This window comes from Brachycentrus maculatus, unplaced genomic scaffold (assembly GCF_059751285.1).
Source record: "Brachycentrus maculatus isolate JH-2025_06_01 unplaced genomic scaffold, ASM5975128v1 h1tg000294l, whole genome shotgun sequence".
NCBI lineage: Eukaryota > Metazoa > Arthropoda > Insecta > Trichoptera > Brachycentridae > Brachycentrus > Brachycentrus maculatus.
The window spans coordinates 802,115-817,703 of NW_028281045.1; the positions used below are offsets into that span (position 1 = coordinate 802,115).

At 36.3% G+C, this 15,589-nt stretch overlaps 1 protein-coding gene across 1 annotated transcript in view; it reads left to right on the top strand.

Annotated features, from left to right (window-relative positions):
* Positions 1-15,134, top strand: part of LOC148304994 (zinc finger SWIM domain-containing protein 4-like) — a 154,892-nt gene extending 139,758 nt beyond the window's left edge. Inside the window, exons 10-18 of the mRNA XM_088267425.1 lie at positions 1,096-1,235; positions 2,453-2,734; positions 3,955-4,117; positions 4,597-4,977; positions 5,449-5,743; positions 7,040-7,155; positions 7,239-7,389; positions 9,613-9,834; positions 10,431-15,134. Of these exons, the coding sequence (XP_088123551.1) occupies positions 1,096-1,235; positions 2,453-2,734; positions 3,955-4,117; positions 4,597-4,977; positions 5,449-5,743; positions 7,040-7,155; positions 7,239-7,389; positions 9,613-9,834; positions 10,431-10,847 (2,167 nt within the window). The 3' untranslated portion in view covers positions 10,848-15,134. The remainder of the gene's footprint in view (positions 1-1,095; positions 1,236-2,452; positions 2,735-3,954; positions 4,118-4,596; positions 4,978-5,448; positions 5,744-7,039; positions 7,156-7,238; positions 7,390-9,612; positions 9,835-10,430) is intronic.
* The last annotated feature ends 455 nt before the right edge of the window (positions 15,135-15,589 follow it).

Consider the following 15,589-nt stretch of genomic DNA (forward strand, 5'->3'; position numbering starts at 1 on the left):
GATGAGAACATCTGTAGTTTTCGAAACTAGTTATGTTTACATGAATAAACTCTTAACACACTACGGACGGGAAAGGTATTTCTACTCGATTGGTCCATTGATGATTAAAGCCGAGAAGGGTATACCTTCTGCCCCAGCCTCATTTCAAAGTTAGAAATGAAAGAATTACATATGAAATGTTTTTATGTGAATATTATGTACCAATCTCTGTGTTAAGGTCTTAACTATATGTATATAGTTATCGATTCCCGACGCCAACGGTCCGCAGGCATAAAAAACACCCATCCTTAGTGTGTTAAGTGATCTTATACAAGTGTTTTATTTTATTATCAAATCATCATGTTATTCCACAAAATTGATGCCAAATCATGAAATAGTATATATTTTATTTATTGTTTCGGCATTAACTTTGTGGTAAGACATGTTACAATAATTAAAGAAAACACTTCGTTTTTTACCACTTGAGTTTTATTTATAGAAAATTTTTATATTTTATATTTTAGTTATTATACAGACCTGAATGATGGAAGTTTAACTTCTGAAACATGTAGTCTATAATAAAACTCAAGTGGTAAAAAACCAAGTGTTTTCTTTAATTATTGTAAATAGTATATATATATATATATTTTAATATCGTTCCGAATAACCCTCAAATGGTATACTAATTAACCAAAGAACCCTTTGCTTATCTACAGATTTTATTGAAATTTCTTTTTTAAATGGAATACATTAGGTACTGTTGGAATAGCAATTATTTAAATATTCTATTTTGTATGTTAAAAGCATTGTTTTCTTTGTGGTATGGTAATATAACACTCTCCCTACCGTTCATTGTTCACTTTGTGTAATACCACTTTAACCCTTTGGACTAAAGTAAACAAATAAAAGGAAACAAAAGGAATTTTATAGCATACTTTATTTTTTATGGAGAATTGCATTTTTGAAATCAACTTTTATTTTTTTGCTTAACGCTTTCAAAGGGTTAAAAGTGATATTACAGAAAATGAATGATGAATGATAAGGAGAGTGTTACTTAAATATTAGGCGATCAGTTGTTAATGTGATGTTGAAATGACACAATTGTTTTTTTTACAGAGCTCTCGATGCAGTACAACTGTCTTGGGAGAACGACCATTTGAAGAATATCTTAGCTAGTGACTCTTATACCGATGTAGAAACAGACCCTTCATCAAATTACCCCTTGTTTAATGAATTAGGACAACCATTGTGGCACGGTAAGTTACTATTGTATTATTTACGAATTTCTAATCATTATCATTATCTTTGCAATAGGTTGTCTTGCACAAGTTTGGTATTGCCTCTATATACTTTTTCCTCTTCTAAATTACGCATAAAGTCCGCCTCCGTAGTATAATGGTCAGCATGCTCGGCTACCGTTCTGGAGGTCCCGGGTTCGATTCCCAAGGGGGGTAAAATAAATATAAATGATTTTTTCACTGTAATATTTATTCAATATTACATAAGTGATTTTTTCACTGTCATATTTATTCAATATTACCCTGGACTGGTACCTGAAGCGGAGGGCTGATCACCTTTCATTCATGTGTAAACGATCAAGATAACACTGCGTTTATATGACGCAGTGCCCTATGCACCATTGTGGTGCGGATAAGGGTTTTATTATTATTATTATTATTAAATTACGCATACTGGAGGAGAAAAAAATACAACTAATCCTCCACCATTGAGCGAATGGATAACGAGAGAATGACAAAGAAAGTATGTTTGGCAAATGTGAGCGGGAGAACAGAACGAAGATGGCCGAAAAAGACTTGACACGATCAGATCAATCAGAACCAAAATCTGATGGTGTCTAAACTCTGTGTAATCGGTGGGCATGTATGAATCATGTATGGATGTGACGGAAGGTAGGAGTGTATGCAGAGGCGTGCATTCTCTCTCTCTCTCTGGTCTCATTCCTGTAGATTGGTCTGTAGCAACTAATGACATCTCCTTCCCCATTCTGGTCTATTTTCCAAAACCCTCTTCAGCTCCTCATACGTCACTTAGGTATTCGCGGCGTGGGCGATTCTATATAGGCAGAAAAGCAGTGCGTACGCTGTATTACTTGCGTTCCATATAGAAACACGACCAGTGCCTACTATGCCTTATGCCTATTCTTACCCAACTCTACTGCCTAGCCTAATTAAAACTCCACTGAATGTATGTCAGCACATAAAAGTGTGGTGTTTCATTCTCTCTGTCTACTCCTTGTGGGGAAAAGGCGTGATGGTAGTAGTAGTAAATGGTATTCTATATTACATCGGAATGCGCAATAAATGTGTTTATTTTGCAGATCTGACTTTATTGATTAGCCATTTTGATGTGTAATATCACGTTTGTAATAGTAGATAAGATGAATAGTAGCAGTGGAAGTAGTAATAATAAGTTATGTAATTTGGTTGTTCTGATCCGGATTTTCTTGTCACAGAGCACCTGGGCGTGGTGGGCGGGCGCGTGGAGTCCCTGCGCGCGTGCGGGCTGGCGGCGGGCGCGCGGCGGCTGGCGGCGGCGTGCGCGCGCTCGCTGCGCGTGCGGCAGGCCCGAGCGGCCGCGCGCTGGGCCGCGCCGCCCGAGCCCGGCCCCAGCAGCGGGCCCCGCCAGGCCGCACTGGCTGCGCACGCTGACCCGGGCACCTGCCCCGCCTGCCCTCAGCCGGCGCCGCGCGGGCCCTGCGCGCTCATGGTGGACGACGATGGCTGTCTGGCGCAAGGTGCGTAGCAAATTCATTATTCCTATACAAATTTCTCAAAAATATATATATACATATATATTTTTAAAGCATATTACATATTTCTTCTCCGTCTTATTCCTCATTGCTGAGGGTTGTGACCCTTGCAGAAGCAATGACTCTTTTCCAGTTATCCCTTGACTGCGCTGCACGTAGCGCTCCAACCACTGAGGTGCCTGCTGCTGCCTTAATTTGATCGGTCCATGATGATTGTGTGGGGGATCTTCCTCTCCCTCTCTTTCCTGTCACTGCCAATCACAATAAATTACTCTTATGTATGCATATTACATACAATTTATTGTGATTTGCAGTGACAGTGAAAGCTTTTAAATGTAAATTCACTGTAAAATCGGGCTACAATTTGGTTTCACATTTTCAATAAATTTCGCAACTTAGTTAAAAAAAAAATTGCTTTGCAAGAGAAGGTCTGCCAGGATGCCTAGATGTTTCTGTATCAGATCTGTATATGCGGTTGGACAGTTTTTAATACATAGAAGTAACATGTATAGTATTCCTACAACATATATAGTAGAGTAATTTCCATTACTTATTTTAAGACTAAGGTTAAAAAGATATCTAGAAAATTTTAAAACAAAGTAAATAATTTCGTTAATTGATTCGGCAGTTACTTTGTGGTAAAATCTATCCATTTTTAATTTCGGTGTATGAAAATGATGCAGAATGCATCGAAATACGTGTCTCAATAGATTTTAAGAAATAGTTGTATTTGCTAAATAAAACTAAAATTAAAAATCAAAGTAAGTAATTAAAATAAATAAAAATAAAAGCAAAGAGTTGAATACAGGAAAAAAAACTGTTAGCATGTGAAAAACTGTAAAACTTTGAAAAATAAAATGCTAATACATGGATAGTAATAAATCTTTACATCCCAGCAAAAATACCCTCACTGTGTTAGACAATTTGTTTACGAAATACTTTCAAAGGTATTGTCAAATTTTGAATTATTGTCAAAACTGTAAAGTAAGAAAGGCTTTGTTATTTTGTTAATATTTAAAATAGTTATTCCATATAATCAGAAAAATGATTGACTCGGCTGAAGAATTTTATGAATATTGAATTGGTGTTCCTAACCTCAAAAAGTATAGAAATTATCTATGGTAAAAGTCATAGAAACCTTCGAAATGTAGATGAGGATTGTTTTAATAATGTGTAGCAATTTTTTTTCATGTTGTGTGTTTCAGAAAGCCCCTGTTGGTCAGGATACCCCCTCGAGGCCGTGTGGTACATATTTGACTGCCTGGCCGAGCCTTGTATTACTACTGAAGACCCCGTACTACGTAGCCCTAGAATATTACCTTACCTCGACAACGTTTTAGAGGAAACCCATACGACAATACCTCCAAGGTAAATTCATTACTCTTGTCGTTTGAGATATATCTGTTGTTACTGCTAACGGTACAGGAACACTTGTGATGAGGAAGACGGAAACGCGCAAATGAAGACAATTATTTATTTATCAAAAAATTACAAATTTATAAGAACAAAGCGACACCAATATATCGAAAATTATAACACTTATTAAGGTGAGAAGAACAAAGCAAAACCAATAGAAAAAGAGCGAGCGCGACGTATACACATTTGAATATTAATCTAATCTGAGCACGAAAATATTGGTCCTCCACCCCTTATATACGATTTTAAGGGAGTTGCATGTGGTGGGGATAATATTGTAAACATTTAAAACTTAATGAACTGCGTCTCTTTGTTCTTCTCGAATACATTTATGCCTACAATTTTAATAAACAAATTGTTATAAAAAATACACAATTCTCGGCACGAACGTCTGTAAATAGATGTTTTATATATTTTTATGTTATCCTCAGATATCAGCACGTGATAATCCCGGGCAGCGACAAGGAGTCATACCTGTGCCTGGGCCTGGAGGCGGCGCTGCTGGGGCTGGGGCGACGGCGCGCAGCGGGCGCGGCGGGCGCGGGGGGCGCGGGGCTGGGCGCGGCGGAGCGCGCACTGCAGGTGGAGGAGCGGCTGGTGGCGCGTCTGCACGCGCTGCCGCCCGACCCCGCGCTGGCAGCCGTGCTGCGCCGCGCCGCACTCGCGCTGCTGGACGCTGGCCCCTCCTCCGCACTGGGCTCGCACGTGCCGCCCGACTCCGCGCCCGCGCACACCTTCGCGCACTACCTCTTCCTGGCCCTGCTCGACTTCCACCCCGACCTGGCCTACCGCGTCGGCCTGAGGGCCATGAGGTTTGTAACTGAACACACATAACTACTTCTTCAAACCCTTATACGCACCCAATGGTGCATAGGGCACTGCTTCATATCGACGCAGTGTTATCTCGATCAGGTGTCCTATCTGGGGCATGTGCTGAGAGGAGAGAAGTATGAGCTATTGCACCTTTTTTTTTTTTTAAAAGGAGTAACCTGCAAAGCGTCTATTTTAGATGCTTATCTGCAGGTAAGATAGTAAGGATACGGAAGGTAAATGTGAAAAACACATCATGAACACCCAGACCAATTGAAAATAAATCGAACCTGCGACGCCAGTTTCGCAGTCGAGTGTCTACTCAACTACGCCACGGCGTCTACCTAATCATAAAAGGCAAAATAGAGGGTCAATGTGTAACAATAGAATACAATTTTTAGGATTTAAAAATGAGTTTTTTGATTTCAACATTTAAGACATAAATAATGAAAAAAAATTTGGTTATTTTGCAGACTGTCCATCCTGGAGGAGGAGCAGGGCAGCAGCGCGGCGGGCGGCGCGGCGGGCGGCTGGGCGGGGCTGGGCGCGGCGGAGGCGCAGCAGGCGGCGCTGGCCTCGGCGCTGCTAGGCGCGGCGCGCGCGGAGCCGGCGCGCCTGGCCGCCGTGCTAGAGGCCGCGCGCCGCCACGTACGCTCCGCCGCGCAGCTTTTCCGCCTCGCGCAGGATGCGCTGCGCTACGCCGCGCCCGCCGACGCCGGCCCCCGGCACCCGCCGCTGCTTAACGCCGCCTTTGAACTTGGACTGCAGGTCAACATTGAATAATTAAAACATAATAATAATAATAATAATAAAACAATAATAAAACCCTTATCCGCACCCCAGTGGTGCATAGGACACTGCTTCATATAAACGCAGTGTTATTTTGATCGTTTACACATGAAGGAAAAGTGATCAGCCTTCTGCTTCAGGTACCAGTCCAGGGTAATATTGAATAAATATTATAGTGAACTTATATTTATTTTACCCCCCCTGGAAATTGAACCTGGGACCTCTAGAACGGTAGCCGAGCGTGCTGACCATTACACTACGGAGGCAGAAAATTATCCAAATTATTATCCAAATTATAATAATAATAATTTGGATAATTTGTATAGCGCCATTGTCGTAAAATACTACCTCAAGGGCGCTTATAAAGACAGATAATAATAATAATAATAGAATGATGATAATGAAAACAAAAAATAAATGGATTTTAACCCTTACTGGTCCAATGTCGAATCTCATTAAACATAGATTTTTTGCCCTTAGGTCCCATGTCGGACATTATTCGACATATTTTCATCATTAGTATTATTTATTTAAATTCCAAGCTTACATTTTTGTCGTATCTATTACAACAGTATGTGAAGCAGAGGAAATTTTTGTTTTTCTAATGGAATGGTTACATTACAGACAGTTATGTCTACCTAGATTTTTTTTTAATTTTGGGGAACCGGAAAGGGATAAAATAAAAAAAAAATTATAAATTTTTTGGTAAATGAAAAGCATTGATAACTTTGTGGTATGGTAATAAAACTCTCTCCTTATCATCCATTGCTCACTTTGTGTAAAATCGGTTTTATAAACATTTATTCGTGACTACCGGTTTCGGAAAATAATTCCATCATCAGGTCATTAAAATAAAATTATTACGATTTGACATTGCATAAAAATAAAATATTATTCATATATTTTTTTCACATACATGTTAAATCCAGTATTTGTGTGCAAATATTTGAACGAAGTGAAATTATTGTATTAATTAAATAACTGGTTCGAATAATGACTGATACCACATTTGCCTACCATATTTGGGGGTATCGAGTTCGATTCCTAGGGTGGGGTGCTGTCGTCAAAAAAATATTGTACAGATCGGAATTGGGTTTGTGGTTACTTGTGACTACTATACTTAGGGTCAGGCGGTAGACTGTCTGAGTATTATTATGGTTGGGGTTAATTAAAAAAACTGCAAACAATGTGCTATTAATTACCAAACTTCCATACACTAAAGGCTGGTTGGTCTGAAGCTGTTAAACTAACTGGCCGTGTTTGTTTTGCGTACAGGTTATGCGAATGACTCTCTCTTCCCTGAACTGGAGACGCCGGGAGATGGTGCGCTGGCTGGTCACCTGCGCCACCGAACTAGGATTAGATGCTTTACTTTCAATTATGCAAAACTGGTATGTATCCTATTCTTACTTTATATTACTTTATCGTTATATTTCTCTTCACTGTTATATTTCAATGGTACTTCTTCCCTCAGGTACCAACTGTTCACACCGACTGAAGCGACGGGCCCAGTGGCCACTACTGTGATGTCCCACACTACAATGATTAGACTGAATCTCACCTTTGAACAGCAAGAAAAATTATCCAACTGCGCCCGGACGTTGGCTCTGCAGTGCGCCACCAAGGTAGGTTTTCTAACAATTTCCACAATTGTAGATTGCTCCAAGCTGTAGAGAATCTTCAATTCAGTCAAAACAGTCAATTTATTTATTGTAACTGCAGACAGTTGGTAGAATTCCATATTGAACTGTTGGGTGATATATTCAAAATAAAACAAGGTTTTTGTTGGATTGAATTCTACATTTATTTATGTATATCTTAATACGTGACGCGTTTCGTCTTCTTAGGACATAATCAAACACTGACTAAAAATATTTACAAAATATTTAATAATTTATGTACATATTAATTTTAAATCAAACACAGATTTTTTGAGTCTACTAGTTGTATTTTATTAACAAAAACACATAAAAAATGATATTGTGACAATTGTTTCGCCTTGTTAGGGCATTATCAAACGAATGAAAGACATCCGTTTGATAATGCCCTAACAAGGCGAAACAATTGTCACAATATCATTTTTTATGTGTTTTTGTTAATAAAATACAACTTAGTAGACTCAAAAAATCTGTGTTTGATTTAAAATGAATACATAAATTAAAATGGAGTTCTACAAATTAAACGCCAAATCAATAAATAAAAACTAACAATAATTGCTATTACATATTAGGTCTAGGAGTACATATAATGGTGGGTATTTCGGTGGGTAATGTGGATTTCTATGAATGTTAAGACAAGCAATGTAGTTAAATGGGCACATTACCAAAGGGCACATTACCCACCATTATATGTACTCCTAGACCTAATAATAGTAATTATTGTTAGTGTATAAGGACATTTTGTAAATATTTTTAGTCAGTATTTGATAATGTCCTAAGAAGACGAAACGCGTCACATATTAAGATATACATAAATAAATGTATAATTCAATCCAACAAAAACCTTGTTTTATTTTGAATATATCACCCAACAAAACAGTCAATTCTCATCATAACTTTTAATTAGTTTGTTAGAAGTCTTAATCGACATGGGATCATTCTTCGTCATGACAAAACGATCTCACACACACCGGTCCAATCAAAAAGCTTTTCGGCAATCAAATGACATTTGATGGGTCATTCGCCAAATAGTCAACAATTTCTTTTCATACATTTTTGACATCTCAACAAGATGAAGAAGAATATGGATTTTTTAATTAATGTATTACTTAGTAAATACCACTTTTTCTTAAAATCTACTGTGATGCATTCCGCATCATTTTCAAACACCGTGATGCGGAATGCATCGAAACACGTGTCACAGTAGATTTTAAGAAAAAGTGGTATTTACTAAGTAATACATTAATTAAAAATGGATACATTTTACCACAAAGTGACTGCCGAATCAATTAATGAAAGAATATGGAAGTCTGGGTATTTACAGGGCTTAGACCAAATTTAGACACACCCAAAATGTAAATTTATTTTCAATCGCCGAGACGATCGCTATTTTTTTATTGGAAAAACCAACAGAATATTTCGACAAAAATAACATAATTATCTCTCTTATGGTAGAGAAAGTCCAAAAGAAGTTTCTGAGGTATCTCGACATGAGAGAGTACGGCTATTATCCTCGGCTCTACCCGACCGAGTTTCTCCAGGGTATGCTTGGCTACAATAGTTTAGAGACTAGAAGGAATGTGTATTTGATTACGCGTTTTTATCGATTGTTGCGCGGTATGATCGATAATCCTGAAATTATCCGGAACATTGGTCTGCATGTTCCCGATAGTTACCTAAGACAGCGTCGACATAGATTGTTTCACATTCCTATACACAGGACCAACCTGCCGATGGTTATGCCTGTAGGAAAACCTACCGCTATGTTGAACAATATCACATTGGATATTGATCTGTTCCATGTGTCCGAAAGAGTTTTCCAAAGCGGGATTCTTCTACACCTTTAAGTCTTCTTGCTTACTTTTAATATATACGCCTTGAATATTGTTTGTTATGTATATATTAATTTTTTGTTGTTAAATAAATTGAATTGAAATTGAATAAATTGAATAATATGATAAAATACAAAAAAATTACAATTCCAATCATAGGTTTCCACCTAAGTAATCTAAAAATAAAACAATTTAAATAAACTGTCATAAAAGTATAACTATACACAACATTTCTTTTCAACTGGTCAAATAGACATCAACAATATTTCTTTAAACGTATTAAAAGAAACATTATTGATGTCTATTTCATTACGCTATGACATTCCTTCATTGTGCTCTACTGTTGTCTGTATTCCAGGACCCTGCGGGCTGTGCGCTGCACGCGCTGACGCTGTGCGAGGGCGCGGGCGGGGCGGCGGAGGCGGCCTACCAGCTGGTGGCGGGCGCGGCGGCGAGGGGCGCGCTCGCGCCGCAGCAGTTGTTCGCGCTCGCGCGCTACCTGCAGCACCGCGCGCACCCCGCTCGCGCCTACCGCCTCGCGCTGCTGGCCATGAGGAACCTGCACCTCACTTACAATCAGGTAACTGACAAGATTTATAATTTTTTTACCAGTCATTTTCTAACATTAGTTAGAAAATGATTAGAAAGTTAATAATAAAATTACATATAATTTATACTTAACCTGTTAACCGGGCGGTCCGCTGTCCAATTACGCAACTTCTAACGGGCGCGAATACTGATTCACTCCGTGTCTTAAATTCATGTCGAGACATGTATGGATGACTAATACCTATGTTGTTCGAAAAATATACGTCCATATATATAATATAATAAATATATATTTCAAGGACGTATTCATATGTCCTACCCATACCTGATATTGTTTACGTTTGACGTATTCGTGCGTCCCGTCCGGTTAACAGGTTAAAGCAATAACTTTGTGATTTTCCATTTTATGGTTGAAATATAACTTTAGCTTGAAATATAACTGTTTTCAATTCACTAAAATCACAAATTTTAGTGAATATTTAATTGTAAAATAAAATTTACAATTTAGTATAATCTAAAAATCAGTGTTTTATTTTAATATTTAATTTATAAATTGAGATGAAGTTCTGCAAATTTAATACCAAATCTATAAATAAAAAAATTAAAAGTTGTTTTTTTTTTTACTAGGACACGCACCCCGCTATCAACGACATCCACTGGGCGTGCGCGCTGGCGCAGTCGCTGGGGCGCAACGAGCTGCAGGGGCTGCTGCCGCTGGTGGTGCGCAACGTACAGTGCGCGGGCGTGCTGGCCGACGTGCTGCGGCGCTGCTGGCCGCGCGGGGGCCGCTCCAAGCCCGCGCCCGCGCTGCGCCCGCTGCTGGACGCCGCGCTGCGCGCCTACGTGGCCACCACGCACTCGCGCCTCACGCACATTTCCCCGCGCCACTACGCCGACTTCATCGACTTCCTGGCCAAGGCGCGGGACACCTTCTCACTGGCGCCCGACGGCCAGGCGCAGTTTGCCACGCTCGTCGCCGACATGAAGCTCAAGTACAAGGGCAAGAAGAAGCTCATGTTCCTCGTCAAGGAGCGCTTCGGCTGATCTTTCAATTACTGATCATAGACTGATTTTATCATTTTTTCTTTTAACCCAGTTTTTTTCATCTCAACAATAGATGTCTCTAGTGAAATTCTAGTGATTCAAGCACAATGTTTCGAAATTGGATCATATATCGCTCATTCGTTTCAAGAACGTCATAAATAAAATACTTGATTTTTCAAGATAACGTTTTTAAAGTTTAAAAATATAATACAATGTATTAAAAATAAATATTTCGCCACTTATTGAACTTATTACTGTGCAACAGATCTTTTTAGATAAAACCTGAAGGTTTTTTCTCCATTTGAAAAATATTTAGGATATTAAAAAAAATTTATTGAACAATACCTTTTCTTCAAAATACAAAAACAACACTTTCTGTCCTGTAGCAGGTAAATATTAAGTTTAAAAATTGCCTCTTTTGCTGGGATATAGTGCATTTTCTGGGCATTCCGAAAACATGCACAACTGAAAATTGTCGATTTTTGATTTATGACGTTCTTGAAAGGAGTGAGCGATATATATGGAATTTTCAAGAATTTTATTAGTGTGGTTGTCAATCATGGGTAGAATTGGTGAATGATACACGTGTGTAAAGTGATCACTTTAACCAGCCTATGATGGTTGTAAGCCCCGTAAATGCTTAGACTCCCATATTCTTCTTAATCTTTGTTGAGATGTCAAAAATAATATGATATTTTAATTTTATTTCCCGCATCAATTGCAGCACTCGTTACTACCGGAACTTCGTTGTTTCATTTTGTATAATCTGCCGTCTTTACAAGGAAAGTGACATCTCCATTTATCATTCATCTCCAACGCTATTAATGGCCGTACAAAATTTCCGTGCTTGCGCATATGATATTTCTACTCATTTTGCTAGCCAAGATCAAGTATGACATGATATATAGAAACATCTTTTGAGATAATTATGGAAAATCAAGATAAAACTAAAAATCTGTCATATTGATACCTACCTGGCAGTTGAAAACGGTTAAATGCGATCATCTCAAGTCTAATAGTGGTATCTACATAAAAAAAATCAGCTTCAAAACTGTATGAAAACATATTATGTATGGAGTCAATTTCTAATTAAGGAGGGCAATTGTATATTATTGAAATATGAAAATAGTACCACCAAAGAGTCATTGTATTAAAATTAGACAGCAAACAAAACATTATCATTTTGGTTCCACATTTTTCTTGCCTTTCATAAAAAAAAATAGTGTTTTAAAAATTTGTTTCGGAATCCTGCTACTTTAATAACAACTGTCACAAATCATATCGCGGTTCAATATTGTTCTCTTTAGTAAATATTATTTTAGTGTAATTCTTTTTCAGTTATATAAGTACTAAATAGACCACCGATTGTTAATATTATGTATAACATTTCACCTTAGTTTATCTCCAAATGGGCACAATGTTTTGTTGTATGGAGCGAAAAGAGACTAATATAACGGTAAAGGAAAAGCTTCTATTGTGCCAAAGTATATGAATTTGTTACTTTTAATTTAAGTAATAATTTACTTTATTGACATTTATGTGATCTCATTTTTGTTTTAGTTCTGTAAATATTGTTTTAGGTCTTTTAAGTATATTAATCTAGCAAAATACATTGTTCTCAAACGGAATCGCCACATCAGCACTTTCCACACCTTTTTTATGCATCCATAGTACTATATTATCTATTACAAAAATTGATATTTGTAAAAATGTGCGTGTAAATATTTCTTATTCCATATATGTATAGCGAAACATTTTAATGGATTTCATACGCTAAAAGTGGTGTCAAGTGCTGATGAATGCCATAAATATTTTTTGTAATTTATTTTCATCTATTGTAATTACATACTCGACTTTTTTGTATTTGTTAAATCAAATAATACGTAATACGACTCACTTTATTGTAAGTTCACGATAAAAAGATCTGTAGCCAGTTAATGCATTGTTTAATTTATGTTTTGTGCACAAGAAAACCAAAGATTTTTCATTCAGTTAATTCAGAACATGGAAGCGATGCAAATAATACAAAGTTACTATTAGGTGATAAGTGTTGATCGGATTATTTTATCAAACATTTTCTCTGCTTAAACCTATTATTTCTACACACCACATTACTCCGATTACTTTTTATTTACACTACATATAAATGTATTCTGTTTTCTTATTTAATTGTCATAAAACACATCTGGTGGATATAATTATGATATTTCACTTTACGGTAACTAACTGGACAATCAAATACAATATGATATTGATAATGCTACATATTACAGTATTATTTTCTCTCATACCTTTTTTCATTATTGGATAAAGTTCCTTAAAATGTATAAATCAAAAAGTGCTTTTTTTGGTCATTAATAGTGTATTCTCTGTCCGTCATCCAACGTTCAAAAAAATGTATCCCAATTTGCCGAATTTACAGTGGCTTGTATTTAACTTGTGTTTTATTATAGATCGATTGAAAAAATATATGTACTTCTTAAAAATATTTGTATATATGTATTAAATTAATTTCTTTAAGTTTTTTTTTGCTAGGAAAGGCATGTTTGAAACCTTTTTTTTCATTTATAAATGTAACTTAAGTTTCTGTAAAATAGGTAAATTTGAGGTACATTCTTTTGTACAAGTAAGATGACTGAGATTTGAGATTTATTATCCCTAAAATTTCTTAATGTGGGTTTTCCCTCCAATTTTCACATAAAAGTCCATTGAAGCTTGTTATAGTTTTTTGTTACTTTTTTTTTGACAATTTTTGTTTCTCTATGTTATGTCCGTTTTTATTTTTCTTGGAATTCGTATTTAGAATTGTATGTCTTTCTTTAAATCTTCTTAACTCTTATTTCGTAAAATATTATATTAATAAAGTACATACATGTAAACTTACAAATGCAACTATTATTTCGAATCGGTATCTTTCGTTACATTTCGTGGAAGGTTGGTTTGTGTAAATTATCTACTAGAAGTAATTTACCCAATGTACCGAATTTTCAAAATGCAATTGCAGTGCCATTATATACATACATATGTCTATCTTGTGTAATGTTATAGTATATAAGACTTATCACTAAATTATCATACAAGTAAAGTTATCTGACTAAATATGAATAGTTTTAAAGAACAGAAATGCTTCCCTAAATTAGAGTGGCAATGAGAGATATGTAGTTAGGTATTAAGTAAGAGTAAAGCTGTTTATATCACTAAGTACAAAACAGGGGAAGTGTGGAATGCGGTAGATTGGAAAAATCATATAGATTTAAGTTCCTCTACCTGTTGCCTAGAATCTGACAAATATTTTTTCAGAACTCCGTGAGTTCAAATTTATAGAGGTGCAGAAAATGTAAATTCATATTTGGTAAAACTTTTAGTATGTATATAACATACTATGTGCTGATTTGAATATTTATTGGGTAACTTTCTCGTTAAGTAAGGACAGTGATTTAGATTGTAAGAACCAATTTATTCTTAAGCTTGGATATTATTTAAGCAAAAATATATTGGCGAAGTGACAAATTATGTCCATTCTGTCCATAAATTGTGTATGTATTAAGAAAATGATTTTCTTTCTCTTTTTTTAAATTAATATTTAGCGCATGATCTGCCTACACCACTATTTCAGTTGTAATGGTGCCAAACTTACGAGACAGAGAATGCTATTCAAGTATGTGCAATTTAATGTGAGATTGTCAGACTGCGATGTGTTTATGGGTATTATTAGTATTCTTTGTTACTACGGAAAGCACTCACTGTTTCGAGCCCTTTTTATTTTAGTTTGTAAGTGATTGTTTGAAATAAACATTACCCTTACATTCCCTTTATTATGTGAATTTATTGTTTACCCAAGTTATTTTTTGTTAAAACTTGTTTTGGAAATTATTTTTCAGTTCTGAAGTAACGACGCCTCATGAAATTATCTTGTGAACACCAAATAAGAAGTAAAGATTATGTTAATGTGCACAACTAGTACGTAGTAATCTACATCCCACTCCCGCTGCCGCAAGTGGGAACTCATTGTATTCTACTCCCATCTCATTCCACACCAAGTGTGACCATATCACATTGTGTTATTTTAAGAAATAATTAATGTTATGTTAAAGCTTCATACAAATCTCACTTTGTATTCAACAAAGTGTCTACTTATTTCATCTTAACTATATTTATTGTACAGTTATTGTATTAGTTAATAATCTTTATATTAGTTTTTTACTATGACTGTATGTCGTATTTGTGCATTTGTCGTAATATTTGTTTCTGTTTATACGATTTTATTTGTATAAATACATATAAGTTGTAAACAATGTTTCCGTGTTTCTTTATTTCCTCCACTTCATTTATTTCAATTATTACTTATATTTATAATATTTCCTAGTGTGTCCTAATCCTTTGTTCATAAATGCTGGATTTTGTTCCACTTATTAGATAGTAAGATTTATTTAAAATGAAAAAGCATTTCCGCAGCACGATTGATAACCGAGACACCAAAATATTCACACATCTCAGAACACCTAAGAGAACTTCACTTTTTGAAGTATCCAGAAAGAATAACTTTTAAACTTTGCTGGACGGTGTATAGGATAATTCATGGGATGGTACCGGCTTATATCTCAAAGCTCTGTTATCCTGAGATAATCAACAGAAAACAGGCAACTCTTCGATCAGCTATTGGCAGACTATTGGAGTCCAATATAAATTTTGGTGATAGGGCCTTTGCAGGTCCTGCGGTGTAGAATATGATCGTACGCAAA